Here is a 15991-nt window from a genome sequence, read left to right as displayed (position 1 = left end):
ATATCAGATATTTACATTACTATTCATAACAGTAGCAACATTACAGTTATGAAGTAGCAACGAAAATAATTTTATGGTTGGGTCACAACATGAGGAACTGTATTTAAAGGGCCAGAAGGTTGAGAACCACTGTTGTAGGTAACTTACTCAAAGTCAGGGAACAGCTATTGGCAGATATAGGAATAGACAATAAACCTCTAACATACCATCCAACGCTCTCTTCACACTCCGATCACTGATTAATGCTAGTTTTACCAGGAATTGGGTGGGGTGTGGGGGTGAGTAGTTTAGTCTTTTAAGGGATATGCCACGATAGTTCTATTCTCATGCCAACATTAATTGTTCTAGAAATGAAAATAAAAATCATCTACGGCAGTATTTAGCTAATCTCAGAAAAGCCTAAATGTCCCTGAATCTTCAAAAAGTCCTTGCATAGAAAATTGCTTTCTGTTCCTGGTGCTCTGTTTTATGTCAAAGCAGGAGTCTGATCTCCAATCCTGCTGGCCATGATCTCAGAAGCTGAAGTCTGAATGACTTCCCTTGGTCTGTGGAAAAAAAAAATGATGGAATTTCTCCACCAAGACCAAGGGCCTGGCTGGTATTAGACCTCATTGAGAACTACTAAGTGCCTAACCTTAGCAAATGTGGTTTTAAATTTAAGCTCTGCCAATTTACACACACACTCCCACACACACATGCATGCACACACAAGTATGTACCATATACACACATGCATAAAAGCACACCACCTACTTATATATTAAATAGCCTTTTGCTAGGATTATTTAGTGAGGCTATTTTTCTCTTAAATCTGATCAGTCTAACGCATATTTAAGCAAGAGAAAATTTATCTTTAATCACAAATATACTTTTTTGTTTATTTGTTTTTCACACTGTACGAGGAAAGGTATGGGCAGTACTGGGGGCAATTTTGCCCCTCAGGGGACATTTGACAATGTCCAGAGACATTTTGGATTGTTATGACGGGGGAGGGCACTCTTTTATCCAGTGGGCAGAGGTCAGCAATGCTGCCAATAGTCCCACAATAGACAGGCCCCACAACAAAGATTTCCTGCCCCCATGTGTCCAGGTTGAGAAGCCTTGGTGCAGAGCAGCGGTTCTCAACCTGTGGGTCGCCACCTCTTTGGGGGTCGAACGAAGGACTGTGCAGTGTCTAGGGTGAAGGAGTAGGCCTTGCACTCAGGTCTGTCAGCTTTGAAACACATCGTACTGTTGTTGCAGGAGAATAGTGGTATGCCACAGAATTCTTTCAGATTGGGCGCTATTTTTTTCTTACAGAACCATTACCATCACAATCACCATCGCCACCACCACCACTATCACCATTACATCACCATCACCATTACCATCACTACCACCACCACCACCACCATCACCACCATCACCATTACCATCATCATGCCTCAAAAGTTGACCTCCATGCTTTGCTTTGACCATAACCATATTTCCCACCTGTTTCTCAGAAGTCTTCTTGGGTAACCCTCGTGCACTTCTCTCTCTTCTGAGCCCCTAGCATCTCAACTGCACAATTTTGTCTTCATTATATCCTGCCTCCTACTGTTCATTATGCTTTTATATTTCCTTCTCACCCCTCTCAATGAGAATGGAGCGCCTTGTCTAAGTCCTGCTGGCAATGTGTCCACCTCCGAGCTGGGGCAGTGGGCAGCATGCAGGCTGCTCCTAGGCTCACTTCTGGTGAGCAGTTGTTGAGAGAATGCTCATCTGCTAATGTCAGCTCATACTTTTCCTGATAAACAAGAGGGCACATCATGCTGGCCAGATCTGCTACCGGCAGCTACATGTCAACGAAGTATGCAGCCCAATCCCTTTTGTATAAAGTGTGTCCGTAGAGACTACACCAGGGGGCTAATTATTGGCAGAATCTTAAAATTCACCTAAAGTATCATTCAGAACCAATCAATAAGATTTTGATAGGAAAATCCTCCCCAAATAGCAGAAACAGTTACTTGGATGAAGAGTTTAATGAAATATTTCAGGGGGCACATACCATGAAACATTTCAGGGGGTATAAAACAGCTCAGCAAATTTAAGGAAGTAACTAAGTCATTAATTCCTCTGTACCAGTTATATCTTATTCAAAATATTGATTTGTTACTCTTCATTCAGGGGTTAAGGCACATTATGAAGGGAACATTTTAATAATTCAATAATTACCCCAAGTAATTAATATACCACCCCCCTAGAAAAATTAACCACAATTATTCTGGAGGGCATTTAATCTACAGGGTTGGACTAGACCCTGGGAAAGACGTGGCAAATATCTACCTCCTTCAAAACCCTACCTGGAGGCATCCATCCGTTACTGGCTGCACATCCCCACCCCAGCTCCATGGCTGAATCGGAGAGGGGAGGAGGGGACAGCTCATCACAGAACTCCAGGTAACTGCCAGCCAATACGATGGCACTTAAGATGAAACCTGTTTACCATCCCTATCCTGAGGACTACCCAATTCAAATCCTTCACTAGCTTTTACTAAAACCGAGGACCAAGGAGGCGAAATGTCTTGGCCAAAACCTCCCCAGACACAGACTGGGGAGCAGAATGGGGCCTCTGCTTCCGTTAAGAGCAGGTCCCAGTCCAGCAACAATGACTATTCAATAAGCCTCAGAGCGAACATGCAGAAGCCACAGAACCGAACAGGACCACTCCCCACTCCCCTCCCTCACCCACCCCTGCAGAACACGAATACATAAAACAAAGAGATGAAGGCTCTTAGGCCCTCTGTCTGTTTCTCATTAGGCCGGCCGCATGTGATCTCCGTTTGGCCTTGGATGTTGGGGACGGCATTTATTTTCACGGCTGTTTCACAGTATGATAAGTGAGAAAATAACATTCTAAAGGGTCGAACAGTTCCAAGGAGGTCATCCCGAGGGTCAGAGCGGAGAGGGAGCTGCCACTCAGAATTCCCGTGGCCCTGGGAGGCTTTCCATGGTGGACCACACAGCCCTCCAAGGCCCCAACTCAGTCTAATCTCCTGAGTGTATTTATGGGAACAATTTCTGCAGGTGCAATTTAGTCAGTGAGTTTTTTGTGTGTGTGTTTTTTAAGTGACCCTTGAGGCACAATTGTCAAAGAACGGCTTTGAAGTTGGAAGTTCTTAGTCTATATTTTACATGCAGTGTTTCCAAATAATTAAAGTAAATTAACTATTAACTCCATGTAGGGAAAATAAGATCAAAATCTCCACTCATTCGTTTTACATTTTATGTGCCACACAAAACTAATTTCAGCCTCGTATCTGAGACCCCTATCACATCTTAGACTCGATTTTCTCTTAGGTAAGGATATACAATGCAACTTTAACAAAGGGATCAAAATTAGATGGAAAACATTTAAAATGCAAATTTAGGATCATGATATTAATACGAAAATAATGTCTTCACCACATCTTAACTTTTCCCCACGTTGGTTGGGATGCATCCATTCTTCACAGATTAGATGTGCTCTCTTTTTATCTAAATCTCTACGCTATTATAAAGAAAGCCCTTCATTTTCATGCTGCCAATGTATAGAAATTTGTTTTCAAATGGTAGCAATGGGGATTATAACTGTATTCTTTCAATGAAGGCAACTTCAGCAGGGTTTTAGAGGTCAACATTCACAGCACATGAAAGCATTTACAATCCAAGTAGGTGGTTAATCAGGGTACAAAAAGCTGAATTCTGACACCGTGCTTAAAAGTGGACGAAGGTGTCCTACCTGGTTTGGCTCAGTGGATAGAGCGTTGGCCTATGGACTGAAGGGTCCCGGGTTCAATTCTGGTCAAAGGCACATGCCTGGGTTGCGGGCTCAATCCCCAGTAGGGGGCATGCAGGAGGCAGCCGATCAATGATTCTCTCTCATCATTGATGTTTCTCTCTCTCTCTCCCTCTCCCTTCCTCTCTGAAATCAATGAAAATATATTTTTTTTAAAAAAGTGGAGGAAGGAGTTCAGAGCTTGAAATGCCACCCAGTTCAAGCTGGGGCTGATATACCCACAACTCATGTTATTTGCCATCCAGCCCCACCAGCAAGAGACACAAACCCTTACAGTGTAATAGCCACAGCCATTCTGCTGGGGATGGTGCAGTGAATAAAACTACTAAAAAATAATTTGACCTTTTAAAGACCTTTGGAAAAAATTTTTGTTTATAATTTGTTATTTCTTAAGCTGATAGAGAGGGTTAGAAATAGAGGGTAAGGAATTGCAGCGATGCATCAAACAGGTGGCATTAGGCAGGGTGATGATACAATTCTCAGTCTTTCAGATCCCAGCAGCCATGTTTTCAAGTATAACTAGCCACTCAGCAGTGGTGACCCACAATGAGGTGCACATTCTTCACATTTATTCCCTTTCTTCTTTTTAAAAAGCCTCTCAACACACCTGTGGTATACACACAGTGTCATTCAGCAGAAAGCAGGCCAGTTTCCAAGAACCTGAGACTAATGTGTGCATGCTGTGCGCATTTCAGACTCTCGGTCACCCAGGCGCCGAAGATGCACTGGCTGGTAGGACAGGATTAACACAAGAGGGACAGGCAAGGATCAGAAAGCCCTCCCACCTGTGAGAAGCCAGGCCAGAAGGCAGATTTGTGTTGTTTTACTGAACAACGAAAACTCAACCCAACCACACCAAACAGAAACAACACTTTGAGAGCGGCTATTCAACAAATGTAAATGTAAGATTCATGACTTTTGTAATATATAATGCACAACAGCAAAAAGAGGGTCTGATTAACTTAGAATTGAAGGGAAAATGTGGGTTTTTCCATTTATTTGGGGATGTTAGACTATGTGCTTTCAGATGTCAAGGGAAGAGACAGCATCTTAACAAATCAATAATAAATGCAGTCTTAATTAAAGGTACTTTAAATTAATTAACTTTTGTTCTATATATCCCTCTTACGCTCTTGCTGCCTTCTATTTTAACTGATACCAAGAGAAGAACAAAGTACAACACAAACCTAGTTAACAAAAATATATATCTATCTTCGTAGCTTCTGGGCATAGAAGTAAATTTATGACAGTTTTAATGCTAGCTTGAGAGTAACTAAATCCAATTATAATTATCTTGCTGGGAAGAGAAATTAATTAAACATCCAGAGATAAAGACCCCCCAGCAAAAGTAGCATAAACACACAATTGGAGAAGGACAGGGCCTTGAAATAAAGAGGAGGAGAAGGGAAAGGCAATATTTAGCCCATCTGTTCGGACAGTAATGGGACAAGGTAATCTTTTCAAGAGAACATGGAGTGCATTACCCTGGAAATGAGACTACCTGGCGGGCAGAGTCAGCCAATTCCCTAATTCTCCTTCAACTTTGTGATTTGCTAATGTGAAACACATGTCTCCCTTTTGCACTCAGTTCAAATGACTCTGGAATTCCAACCGTGCAGCTCAGCGACTGAACCAGAACAAGGGGAGAACTTGTCAGGATTTAAGAGCTTTCAGCAAAGCCCTTCAATTGCAGCCAGCACCCTATTCCACAGAAGGATATCAATTATAGATAGTGACTTGCTTTAGCAGGCAGTCGGGACTGTCAGACACTAGATAGACAACCATGAAGAATCATGAATCTTTCTATTAACTGTAAGAGGGGGAAAAAGAATGGGTCATGGCTATAAATATGGCACAGCATCAGAATGGTTTAACACCTTGCCTCTTGGTTGTATGTACCATGAAAATTCAACTAATTCAGAGAATGTCCTCTCTCCAAGGGAAACCGTAAGAACGGAAGCAGTTAATGTTTCCTTTTATCCCTAAAAAAAGTGGCTCTTGCAAGTGATATTATTTCCATCTACCATCAAAGTGCCATAATTAGGTAGACTTGAAGTACCTACTCATTCAATCAACAAAAAATAAAGCACCTATTCTATACACCAGGCCACTGCAAGTGCTACCAGATACACCCAGGAGTATGAAGGTGCTTTTATGTCATGCAAAGTAAAATCAGTTTAAAGGCACAAATTTGGAATTTCCACACTTCAGATAACAAGTGAAAAGGTAGCAAGTAAGTGATATAAACTAGTATCTTTATTTATGCTGTTGTAAGTTATCATTTTTAATTCACTTAACAAGTTTATTTAATCATATAATTTATCAGACTAAAATTAATGTCAAGCAGATAATATATTAACTTTCCTTCTAATTCTGACATAAATTTCTTCCAGCTATTTGGAATTTTTCAAAAAAATTGCTGTATTCATTCATATGTTTATAACAAAACAGGAAACATGGCGGTCATTTAATTGATAGTTTAAGCAGCCTTTCCTTAAAGCTACTCAGATCTCTCTGTTAGAAACAACATCACTGCCTAAAACCTTCCGCCACTGAGATGAAATACAAAAACCTGCAATATTCACTGGTTTGAAACAGCCTTCATGTTCAGTAGGCAGCACAAAGTTTAAGTTAATACCTCACACCTGGCACAAATCCCCTTTATTTCATTTTATTAATTTATTTTTATTGATTTCAGAGATGAAGGGGGAAGAGAGATAGAAACATCAATGATGAGAGAGAATCATTGATCAGGTGCCTCCTGCACACCCCACACTGGGGATCGAGCCTGCAACCTGGGCATGTGCCCTGACGGAGAATCGAACCATCACCTCCTGGTTCATAGGTCGACCCTCAACCATTGAGCTATGCCGGCTGGGCCACCACAATTCCCTTTAAATGTATGCCCCCTATTGAAATGTAGGCTCTTATTTCATTCCGCATTTGATAATGGCTGACCCACAGTCAGAGCCCCCCTTGGGAACTACAGCGACTTATCCATAGACAAGGAGCCAGGAGACGGTGGCGTCGCCTCTCACAAGGACATTTTAACAAGCACTGCCAACATCTAGTCTCTGATGGCAGTTGTTGCCCGAACAATTCCCTCATTTACGTCGGGCACTCATTATATCGCTCCGAGTATTCTTGGCACACTCTCATTTTGGGGAATATTTCTCCACATTAAAATAAAAATTCAAAACCTCTTTTCCCCCTTTAGTATGACAATGTCTGTGGTTTCCATTAAAAACAGTCAGCAAGAATAAAGGGCCATTAAATCAGGCTTGGCTGAAAAATAACACTTGCATCAAATTAAAGAGAAAAAAATAAATGAAGTTCATGGAAAAATTTGGAAATATACCTTAATTAAAACCATCTGATTTTCTGGTTTCTTGCTGTGCTGAGAAATCTATAATTCTCCCTATACCATTACAAGGAGACAGGGTTGAAAAAGAAACAGAGGGGGCAACAACCCTGCTGAGGTCCTGTTAAATCCTAAAAACAATCTGCACATTACCGATCGCAAAACCAGCAAATCATACATTCAACACGATAATGAAACTGCAATGTGGAAACATATTCCCCAGGATGAGCCACGGTGCAGAAGACACACTTCAAAGGCTCATGCCGCCTATAAGACATGTGGGATGTGTGAGGAATTTTATCATTTCAGCAGTTAAATGGAGGAGAGTTATCAAGAACTATGGATCATTGAAAAATAAAAAGTTACTAGAAAAGAAAAGAGGATGAGTGTGCATATGGAGGTTAGGGAGTGGAAATAAAAGCTGTTCCGTCAGATTTTCCATCAGATTAAACGCTTCTGAAACTGCCACACTGAGCAAACCATCCTCAATGCCTCCACGGGACCCTGTTTCTCTGCACTGAGCGTGTGAGCTACCTTTTTTTTTCTTCTTGATTTTCTAAATGCCCTTCCATCTCAGTTGCTCCTGCTCACGTTTGCCAGGGAGACTCCACAGGCCTGAGAGAAAGTGCCAAATAAAATGAAACACTGGCAAAGGACATGTGGTTCATCAGGTAATGAAACACTGGCAAAGGACATGTGGTTCATCAGGTATGAGCATTGGGTGGGGAGCGCTGCAGTATTTGAAACAATACATGGGAATAAATAAGGGAAAAAGATTTCAGAACATGGGATGGCAAGAGAAGGTTCTCAACCTGACCATACTATAGCTTTCAAAAACAGACATCATTAAACACAATACACATCATTGCACAATACACATCTCTTTTTCCATGAAACTATTAGGCTTACAAGGGTTGGCCTCAAGTCAAGAAATTGCTCATGGCTTGCCCCAAGCATCCACCTATCTCACATACAGTACTAATTGCTGCATAAAACAATGGGAGATTCCTGAAGTGTTAAGGGCTTGGGAAAAGAAAGTAGAATGGAAAGAAAAAAAAAGGGAATCCCCCACTTCTACAATTTTTTTCTGTTGTTACTCTTGGAAAGGAGACTCAAACTTGGTTAAAGGTTAATCATAATTCATGTCCAGCTTACTATTACTCAATAATCATCCAAGTCACTAACTCAAAATAGTGTTCTCTGACTTCCAGGATCAGAGTCATTACACTCTCTATCGAAGACTTTATTGAATTTTACACTAAGCTTTAGCTGACTGCACAGGTCAGGCAGCAGGGCTCCGAGTTCTCTTTATTCTCAGAAAGTCATAAAGGGCTCTCCAGTTCAGAGCACTGTTAGCTAAGAAACTCGACGCAGTGCAGGGTCAGGGAAGCTGATCCCGCAGAAAGGGCACGTAGTTGGCGAGTCGCTCTCACTTACGTGCACCAGCTGCTCCTGGGTGTCAAACTCCCGGGTGCAGCCTTCCCAGTGGCAGTTGGTCTCATAGATGACTTCAGGCTCCTGCTTGCTTTCATCTTTGTCCCCTTCCTCCTTCACCAGGGTGGTTACTTCCGGCTGCTCCTGATAGGCGACGGGAAGGAAGAGAAACAAATCACACAATGAAAGAAGAAAAAGACAAAAACTTAACTTAGATGTTTTCCCCCTGATGCAAATTTTTCAATGAAAATAAAACAGTCCCAGGTCTGTTAACTAAGTTTTGTGAATGGAAGAAGTCAAACATATGGAATCATTTGTGTGTATTTTTTCAGAGTTACCAAATACACCTTCCGAGATTATTCACTTGTGATTATGGACAACAGTCCAAACCACAATGATGATAAGAAGTTGAGGCAAACTCCGCTATCCTTGAATACGATGGTGAAAAAAACAACTAAAAATGTCATCTCATAAGAGAAGCAATTAAATTAGATGATGTCATCTTTACCCAAAAGATTGGTCTTTCTCTTTTGGTTAAATTCTTTTCAGTATATTAATATTTATTCTCATATTTTGGAATCCAGGGAAATAATTACAAGTAATTCTAATTCTGCTTCCCTTGCCCTTGGAGGCTGCTCTTAAGAGGCACTTTGTGGATTTTATAGGGATAATGTCTTCTTGGTTCAACTTCTGATGTCCAGTGATGCACTCTCTGCCCCAGAACCACGGCATCTAAAGCTTGGGACTAGGGGGAGTGGGGAGTGGGTATAGTCTTTCCTAGTCTTCTAAGCAGCTTTGTAGCAATTTAAATACAAAGAATTTCTATAATTCTGGGAGACAATTAGGTGTGTAGATTTAAGTTCTAATCTGGGGCTAGATGAGAAAAACTATACAAGCATTGAGGTGTGACCAGAAAGGAGTCGACTAGCAAAATGCAAAAGGATGAATTTCAGAACCCACGACACCCATTCATTCCATCTTCAAAGAGCTTGTCACTAAAACAAAAATTTGGGCTAAAGTGGTCTGAGGTTTGGGCTGAAGCAGCCTGGCCATAGCAAGATCCAGATTCTGTGGATGTCCAGATTCTTGTCCAACCCTTATTTCTGGGAATGATATTCCTTGACCTCTTTCCTGTGTCAGGCGAGAGGACCCCAGGAGGTGAGAAACACATCTTTAAACTGAGGCTCAGAGGACCTTGTCCTTTCAGGACTTTGAGTAAAGGACTGAAATCTAAGTCGCCTTAGAATAGAGGTGAGTTGTGCCTGATCCCTCCCTATTCCCCAGGCTCTCTTGCCAAGTGGGAAGTGGCAAAGTAAGAATAAAAACGTGACTGGTATAGAGAACATCACTAGCTCTGCCCAGCTCAGGCTTAGGACCAGGAGCTCACAATTCAGGCCCAAGATGGGGATTAGGGGCTGAAGCCCGGTCACATCGATAGTCAGCAACACATAAACCCAACCACTTACTCAGTGAACCACAGTTCACACCTCACACAGCTTCCTGCACTTGCTGTGTTTGCTTCTGAGCTGGAAAAAGAAACTGAGTCCAACTCCGTAACTGGCCTTCTGCCAAGTGCAGAGCCCAGGCGCCTCACCTGCTGCCCCCGTGGCCCCGGGCTGGGGAGGTCCTCATCAGGTTTGATCTTGGATCGCTTGTTGTGCATCAGGTCGCCAGTGCTGCTCACCGCAGACTCGCTCGTGGGCTTGTTCTGCTGGTCACAGTTGCAGGAACAGAGACAAAGATTAGGTTGTAATCAAGAGCAGGACTATTGCTAAAACCTGCAACTGGAGAGAAGCAGGCTTGTTCAGCACTGGAACAATGACTCATGATAATGTTCCAACACCGCGGTAGCAGAAAATACATTCATGAGGCAGTTCCTAGTTTTAGCTCACGAGCATAAACTCCCTAGGCTTTTAAACGCTAGAAGAATAGCCCTGGCCGGTTTGGCTCCATAGATAGACCGTCGACCTGAGGTCCGATTCCAGTCAAGGGCACATGCCCTGGTTTCGGGCTCAATCCCCGGTGAGGGGCATGCAGGAGGCAGCCAATCAATGATTCTCTCTCTTCATTGATGTTTCTCTCTCTCTCTCCCTCTTCCTTCCTCTCTGAAATCAATAAAAATATATTTTTAAAAAATAAATTGATGATGTCTTACCATAAAAAGAAAATAATAAAAAATAATAACAACAAAAGCTAGAACAGGGGTCCTCAAACTATGGCCCATGGGCCACATGCAAATACAAATATTGTATTTGTTCCCGTTTTGTTTTTTTACTTCAAAATAAGATATGTGCAGTGTGCATAGGAATTTGTTCATAGTTTTTTTTAAACTATAGTCCGGCCCTCCAACGGTCTGAGGGACAGTAAACTGGCCCCCTGTTGAAAAACTTTGAGGACCCCTGAGCTAGAAGAATAGAACTGGGGCCTGGACTTTAACAAGTTCCAAAAGAACAAAGCTGTGAGGAGGGTAGGAAACCAACACGAACTGTTTGCAACGTTCTTTAATCAGAGCATCAGATTCTTCCCTCAGCACGATCCGCGTGGAGAAAAGAACAATTGTATTCGTACTCTGAGTATCACACAATTCGAAGTGCCAGTGGACAGTGACCAAATGAGAGCCACACATTCCTGAATGCATTTCTATTGAGTGGGGGGAGAGACAGCACCGGCTCAGAGTGCAGCCTCATCAAGTAGCCACATTTCCCCTGAGGATCGACGGACTCTGGTGGAAGGAGCTGCTGTTTCTCGAGGAGCACACACACAGCACCTTCACCAAGACTGAAGACCAGAGCCCTGAGATGGCAGGACAGGCTGCATGCAGTATGGAAGTGCTGAGGATGCCAGGGCACCGTGCCCATGAAGAGCTGGCACAGTGGCACAGCTCTCCTCTACGATTACCAAGACCGACCAGCTCATCGAGCTGTCTCTCTCTCACCTGTGAGGACTCCGAAGGGCCAGAGCTGACCTGGACAGGGTTCAGAACCGTCGGGATCCCGGGAATAGGCCTCTGTGCTGGAAATGTTGGGGCAGGATGGATGAGCGGAGGGCTGTGTCCAAAGGCCGAGCCTAAACTCTGCTGTCGGCTTAAGATTTGTTGATGCACGTGGAGAGACACAGGCGCAGAAGGGTAGGTGAAGCTCAAGGCCGGGCTGATGGGAGAAATAAAGGGCAGGAGACCATCACTACACGGACCACGGGGACTGGTGCAGCAGCCCATGTTTGCACCTTGACAGCTGGTTTTACCATCCCAGATCCTATCAGGTCCGTCTGTTTAAACTAGAAGGTAAAAAACAATGGTTGACAAACACCTTGAGAACTTCCCAGAGAAAGATGACAGGACGCGCACGTGTGCACACACACAGGACAGACCTGAAATAAGATTCAGGAAAACGAAACAAAAGGCATGGGCTCAATAACAGCTATTTATTGCAATAACAAACTTTATATAAAAAAAGAGAATGGGTGACTACAAGCTTTATAGTACTTTTATTGGCTCTCAATCCCATATGTTCCTGTGCATGGAGCAATTCCTTTAATCTTGGCTCACACTGTGCACTTTCATATGTCTCCAGATCTTATTACAAGAGGAAAGAAAATCAATTGGTTAAATGTGTTTTGAACACCATGCTTGTCATATCACTCATTTGTTTGTTAAGATGGAAAGCTTGGTTCATCCAGAATGCCACCTAAAGAATTTCCATCAGTGCCGTCTGGTTACAGAAACTGATGGATTAACCTCTCCTGGGCGCAATCGGTGATCAATGGGCTTTGATGGAGGAATATTCCAATGGGAGAGAACAGCTCCCTCTCCCAGTTAAACAGCATTAAATGTCTATTAAAGCCCATTATACATGCTAATGCCTGTCACTGCTTCATTATGCCACAGGATTTCCCAGGCTACAGTAGGTTCGGAAACCGCACTATTTCCTAAAGACTAGTAGGCAGTGCCAAATTATCTTCCATGCCAGCGTAGTTTAGGAATCAAATCCTCTTAAAAGAATGAAGTGCCCTTGAGGAATTTTCCAACGGCTTAAAAGTGCATGAAAAATTATAAGTGCATTCATGAAAATGTCTTTCTTAAAAAATAATCAGTGAAAAAAAAATCTCTATATATTTCCCCCATCCTGCTGTGTAATACACAGAAAGAATCAGGATTTCTTGTAATGTCAGAGGTAGAATTCATGCAAATTTACAATCTGGTGGGTTAATTACTATTGCTGTTAAGCACATTAACTGAGAATATAATAATTACAATAACAAAATTCAAACCATTTCAACAACTTTCAGCAATAATTCCGAAGATATACTCTGTTCATTAATGTGACTCCACATTTTGCCTATTTGATTACAATCTATAAAAGGAGACTTCAGGGGGATTACATTACTATTATTCCTTCAGAGAACCTCACATTACAATAGCTTGCCCATTTAAGACTGAATATCATTAAGAATACCCTAGGAGAATTTCACCAGGCTGGGAGGAATTCTCCTTTCATTCCGTATTGTATTTCTGTAATAAAGGAAAGCAGAAACATGGTGAAAACAGTCATTGTTCACAGTAAGTTAGGGAGGAATCAGTAATAATATTCCGTTTCTGCAGCACTATAGTTTCTGCCAGTGTTTCCGAAAGCAACCATGAATGATTACAGCAAGACTTAGCGAAGGTAGCTGTGCGGATGATTGATAGGGCGTTAATCAAAAGATGCATATCTGCCTCAGAATTTGTTCACAAGCTTTCTTCTAATAGCTGATTTCATGTTCACTGAGCTCTATGCCAGTTTGTCCAATTTATTTTTCAGTGTACAAGCCATTCATCAAAAAACACAATGATTTAACACACACCCTTTCCTTTTGGTGAATGGGTATTACTAAGTGTAACTACCTTACTCTATTCATTAAAAAAACAAAAAACAAAAGACCCCTCCACACATACATTTCCAATTCGACACAGACTTTGTAGGAAGCTCCATACACCTGTCCAGAGTTCCCTGCGCCCAAGCGATCGGGTGGGCTGGGATGGGCCCCTACGGCCACTTACACTCTATTTCTAGATGGCAGAATATTTGGGGGGTTCAAAAAGCCAGGACCTAATTAAGAATCAAGACCATTAGAGAACACATTTCACAAGGCAGAAATTGCACTCAGTTTCACATATAACCAATTTTAAAATGTGAGTAGCTGAACAGGGTGAGTAGTTTTACTTTTTAAAAGATGAAGGAGAGGAGACGAAAGCCAGCCCCAGCACCCAGCTGCAGTCCTGTTCTGAGCTGCACCCTCTCGGACTCCCGAAGACACAGGAAGGGGGTGCAAAAGCTTACAACACATTTGGGCAACGTTCCCTTTCTGGGCTGCTCTTTTGCTGGTAAAGCCAGGCGAGAGGAATAAACATTCTCTAAAACCTGGGTCAACTGTTAAGATTCCAAGAGACAGAGCGTACAGAAGGAACGGGTGATTTTCAGCTCTCGCTGCTCATTCCTAAGAAGCCAGCAACAGAAAACTTCTCCATGAGACACATACAGAGGCCTGGGCTCAGCCCAGAAGGGCCTGTGCTGGCTCCTCACAGTGCTGCAGATTACAAAGACTATGTAGAATGTGACCATCGAAGAGAAAGTGACCATTGAAGAGAAATTGACTCTGTCACAGCTTCAGGGCATGGGTTTGAGAGCCAAGGCTCCTCTCGCTCTCAGAGCAGACTGTGGAGTTTTGTTAGGAAGCAGCAGAGGATGGGCAGTGACTGGGCAAGGAGGCCTCCCGTCCCATGTGTATGCAAAGAACCTCGAGGACTTCCTGCTGGTGGGGGAGCAGGGGGTCTGAGCCACCACTTCCTGCTCTGTGATCCTAAGTGGTGGTGAGCTGTCATCCTAAGAAGCTCCCGCCTCCCCCCCACTCCCCCCCCCCTCCCCAGGCTCTCTGCACACTACTTGCTGTGTCTGTCCTTCCAGAAGTCAGCATGGCTGCTTCCTTTTGATCACTCTGGTCTTAGCTTAAATGTCACCTCCTCAGAGAGGCCCCCTGAGACCAGTGCCCCCCTCCCACGCACACATCGAAATGAGCCCCTCTGCAGCACGTGGCCCAATCATTTTCTATTGTTTGACACTTTTGCACTCTCTGAATGTAAGGTTAGGTGAGCTGAGGGAAGGGGGGAGGGTCCGGAGAGGAGGGGGGCAGGTCTGTCTTGCTCCCTGCTGACCCCTGGTGCCTGGAACACTGCCTGGCACATAGTGGGCACTCAACTTTGAGAGGAGCGACTAAACTGCTTCCACAATGTATTAATATCCAGTTGCTGCTAAAACAAATTACCGCAAACTTAGTGGCTTAAAATGACACACACTTATTATCTCACAGCTCTGGGGTCAGAGTCTCAAACAGGTCGGCAAGGCTGCACTCCTCTGGAGTCTCCAGGCACCTTGCCTCTTCCAGCTTCCACAGGCTGTTGGCAACCTGGGCTCGTAGGTCCACATCACTTTGACCTTCTCCTCTCACTCTGACCTTCACCTTCCGTCTCCCTATTATAAGGAAACTTTTGGTTTCATTAGGGCAACCTGAATACTCCAGGATAACCTTATCTCAAAATCCTTAATCGCAGGCACAAAATTCATTTCGCCACCAAAGGTAACATTTATGGGCTCCAGTGATTAAGACATGCACATCTTGCCCAGCCAGCGTGGCTCAGTGGTTGAGCATCGACCTATGAACCAGGAGGCCATGGTTCAATTCCCAGTCAGGGCACATGCCCCGATTGCGAGCTCGATCCCCAGTGTGGGGCATGCAAGAAGCAGCCAATCCATGATTCTCTCTCATCACTGATGTTTCTCTCTCCTTTTCCCTTCCTCTCTGAAATCAATACAAATATGTATTTTTTTAAAAAAGACATGCACATCTTTGGAAGCCATTATTGTGTCTACCACACTCAGAATCGTGTTTCAAGGAAAAACATGTTTTCCTCTGAAAACTACAATTTGACAACATGTCTGTAAGACAGTATTCCATAGACAAAGCTCGTGTCTAGACTCACTTCTCTCTACAGAACTTCAGCAGGTGACAAGAGATTTTGTTGATTACAGACGTCAGAATTTTTAAAGAAGTAAATTGTACCTTTAGAAGCCCTAAAAAAAGTCCTCTTAAATGGTTCATGCTTTTATTCCATAACTTCCTAGATTTATAAAGTATTGATACTGTTGAAATTTGTCTAAATCTGTCTCCTTTAAAGACGGACCGAGTCTAGTCTACAGCGTGGTCTATCAGAGCTTTATGACCCCAAGCTTTCGCACTTCTGCTCGCCCTATTCTTCCTTATGGGTCACTTACATAGCAATTAACTTTACATTCTGGCTTCTAAATTCTCTTCACTCAACATTCTATAAAGTGTAATTCAGGAAACTATTTTTATAGCTTTCA

The 15991-nt window shown here is 43.0% G+C and overlaps 1 protein-coding gene across 1 annotated transcript in view; it reads right to left on the bottom strand.

The window, feature by feature from the left end:
• The window catches only part of GLI3 (GLI family zinc finger 3), a 257326-nt gene that overhangs the window by 59365 nt on the left and 181970 nt on the right, over positions 1–15991 (bottom strand). Inside the window, 3 exon segments of the mRNA XM_023751064.1 lie at positions 8598–8738; positions 10189–10302; positions 11530–11743. Of these exon segments, the coding sequence (XP_023606832.1) occupies positions 8598–8738; positions 10189–10302; positions 11530–11743 (469 nt within the window).

This window comes from Myotis lucifugus, unplaced genomic scaffold (genome assembly GCF_000147115.1).
Source record: "Myotis lucifugus unplaced genomic scaffold, Myoluc2.0 scaffold_18, whole genome shotgun sequence".
Taxonomy (NCBI): Eukaryota; Metazoa; Chordata; class Mammalia; order Chiroptera; family Vespertilionidae; genus Myotis; species Myotis lucifugus.
This window is presented reverse-complemented; position numbering and strand designations above follow the sequence as displayed.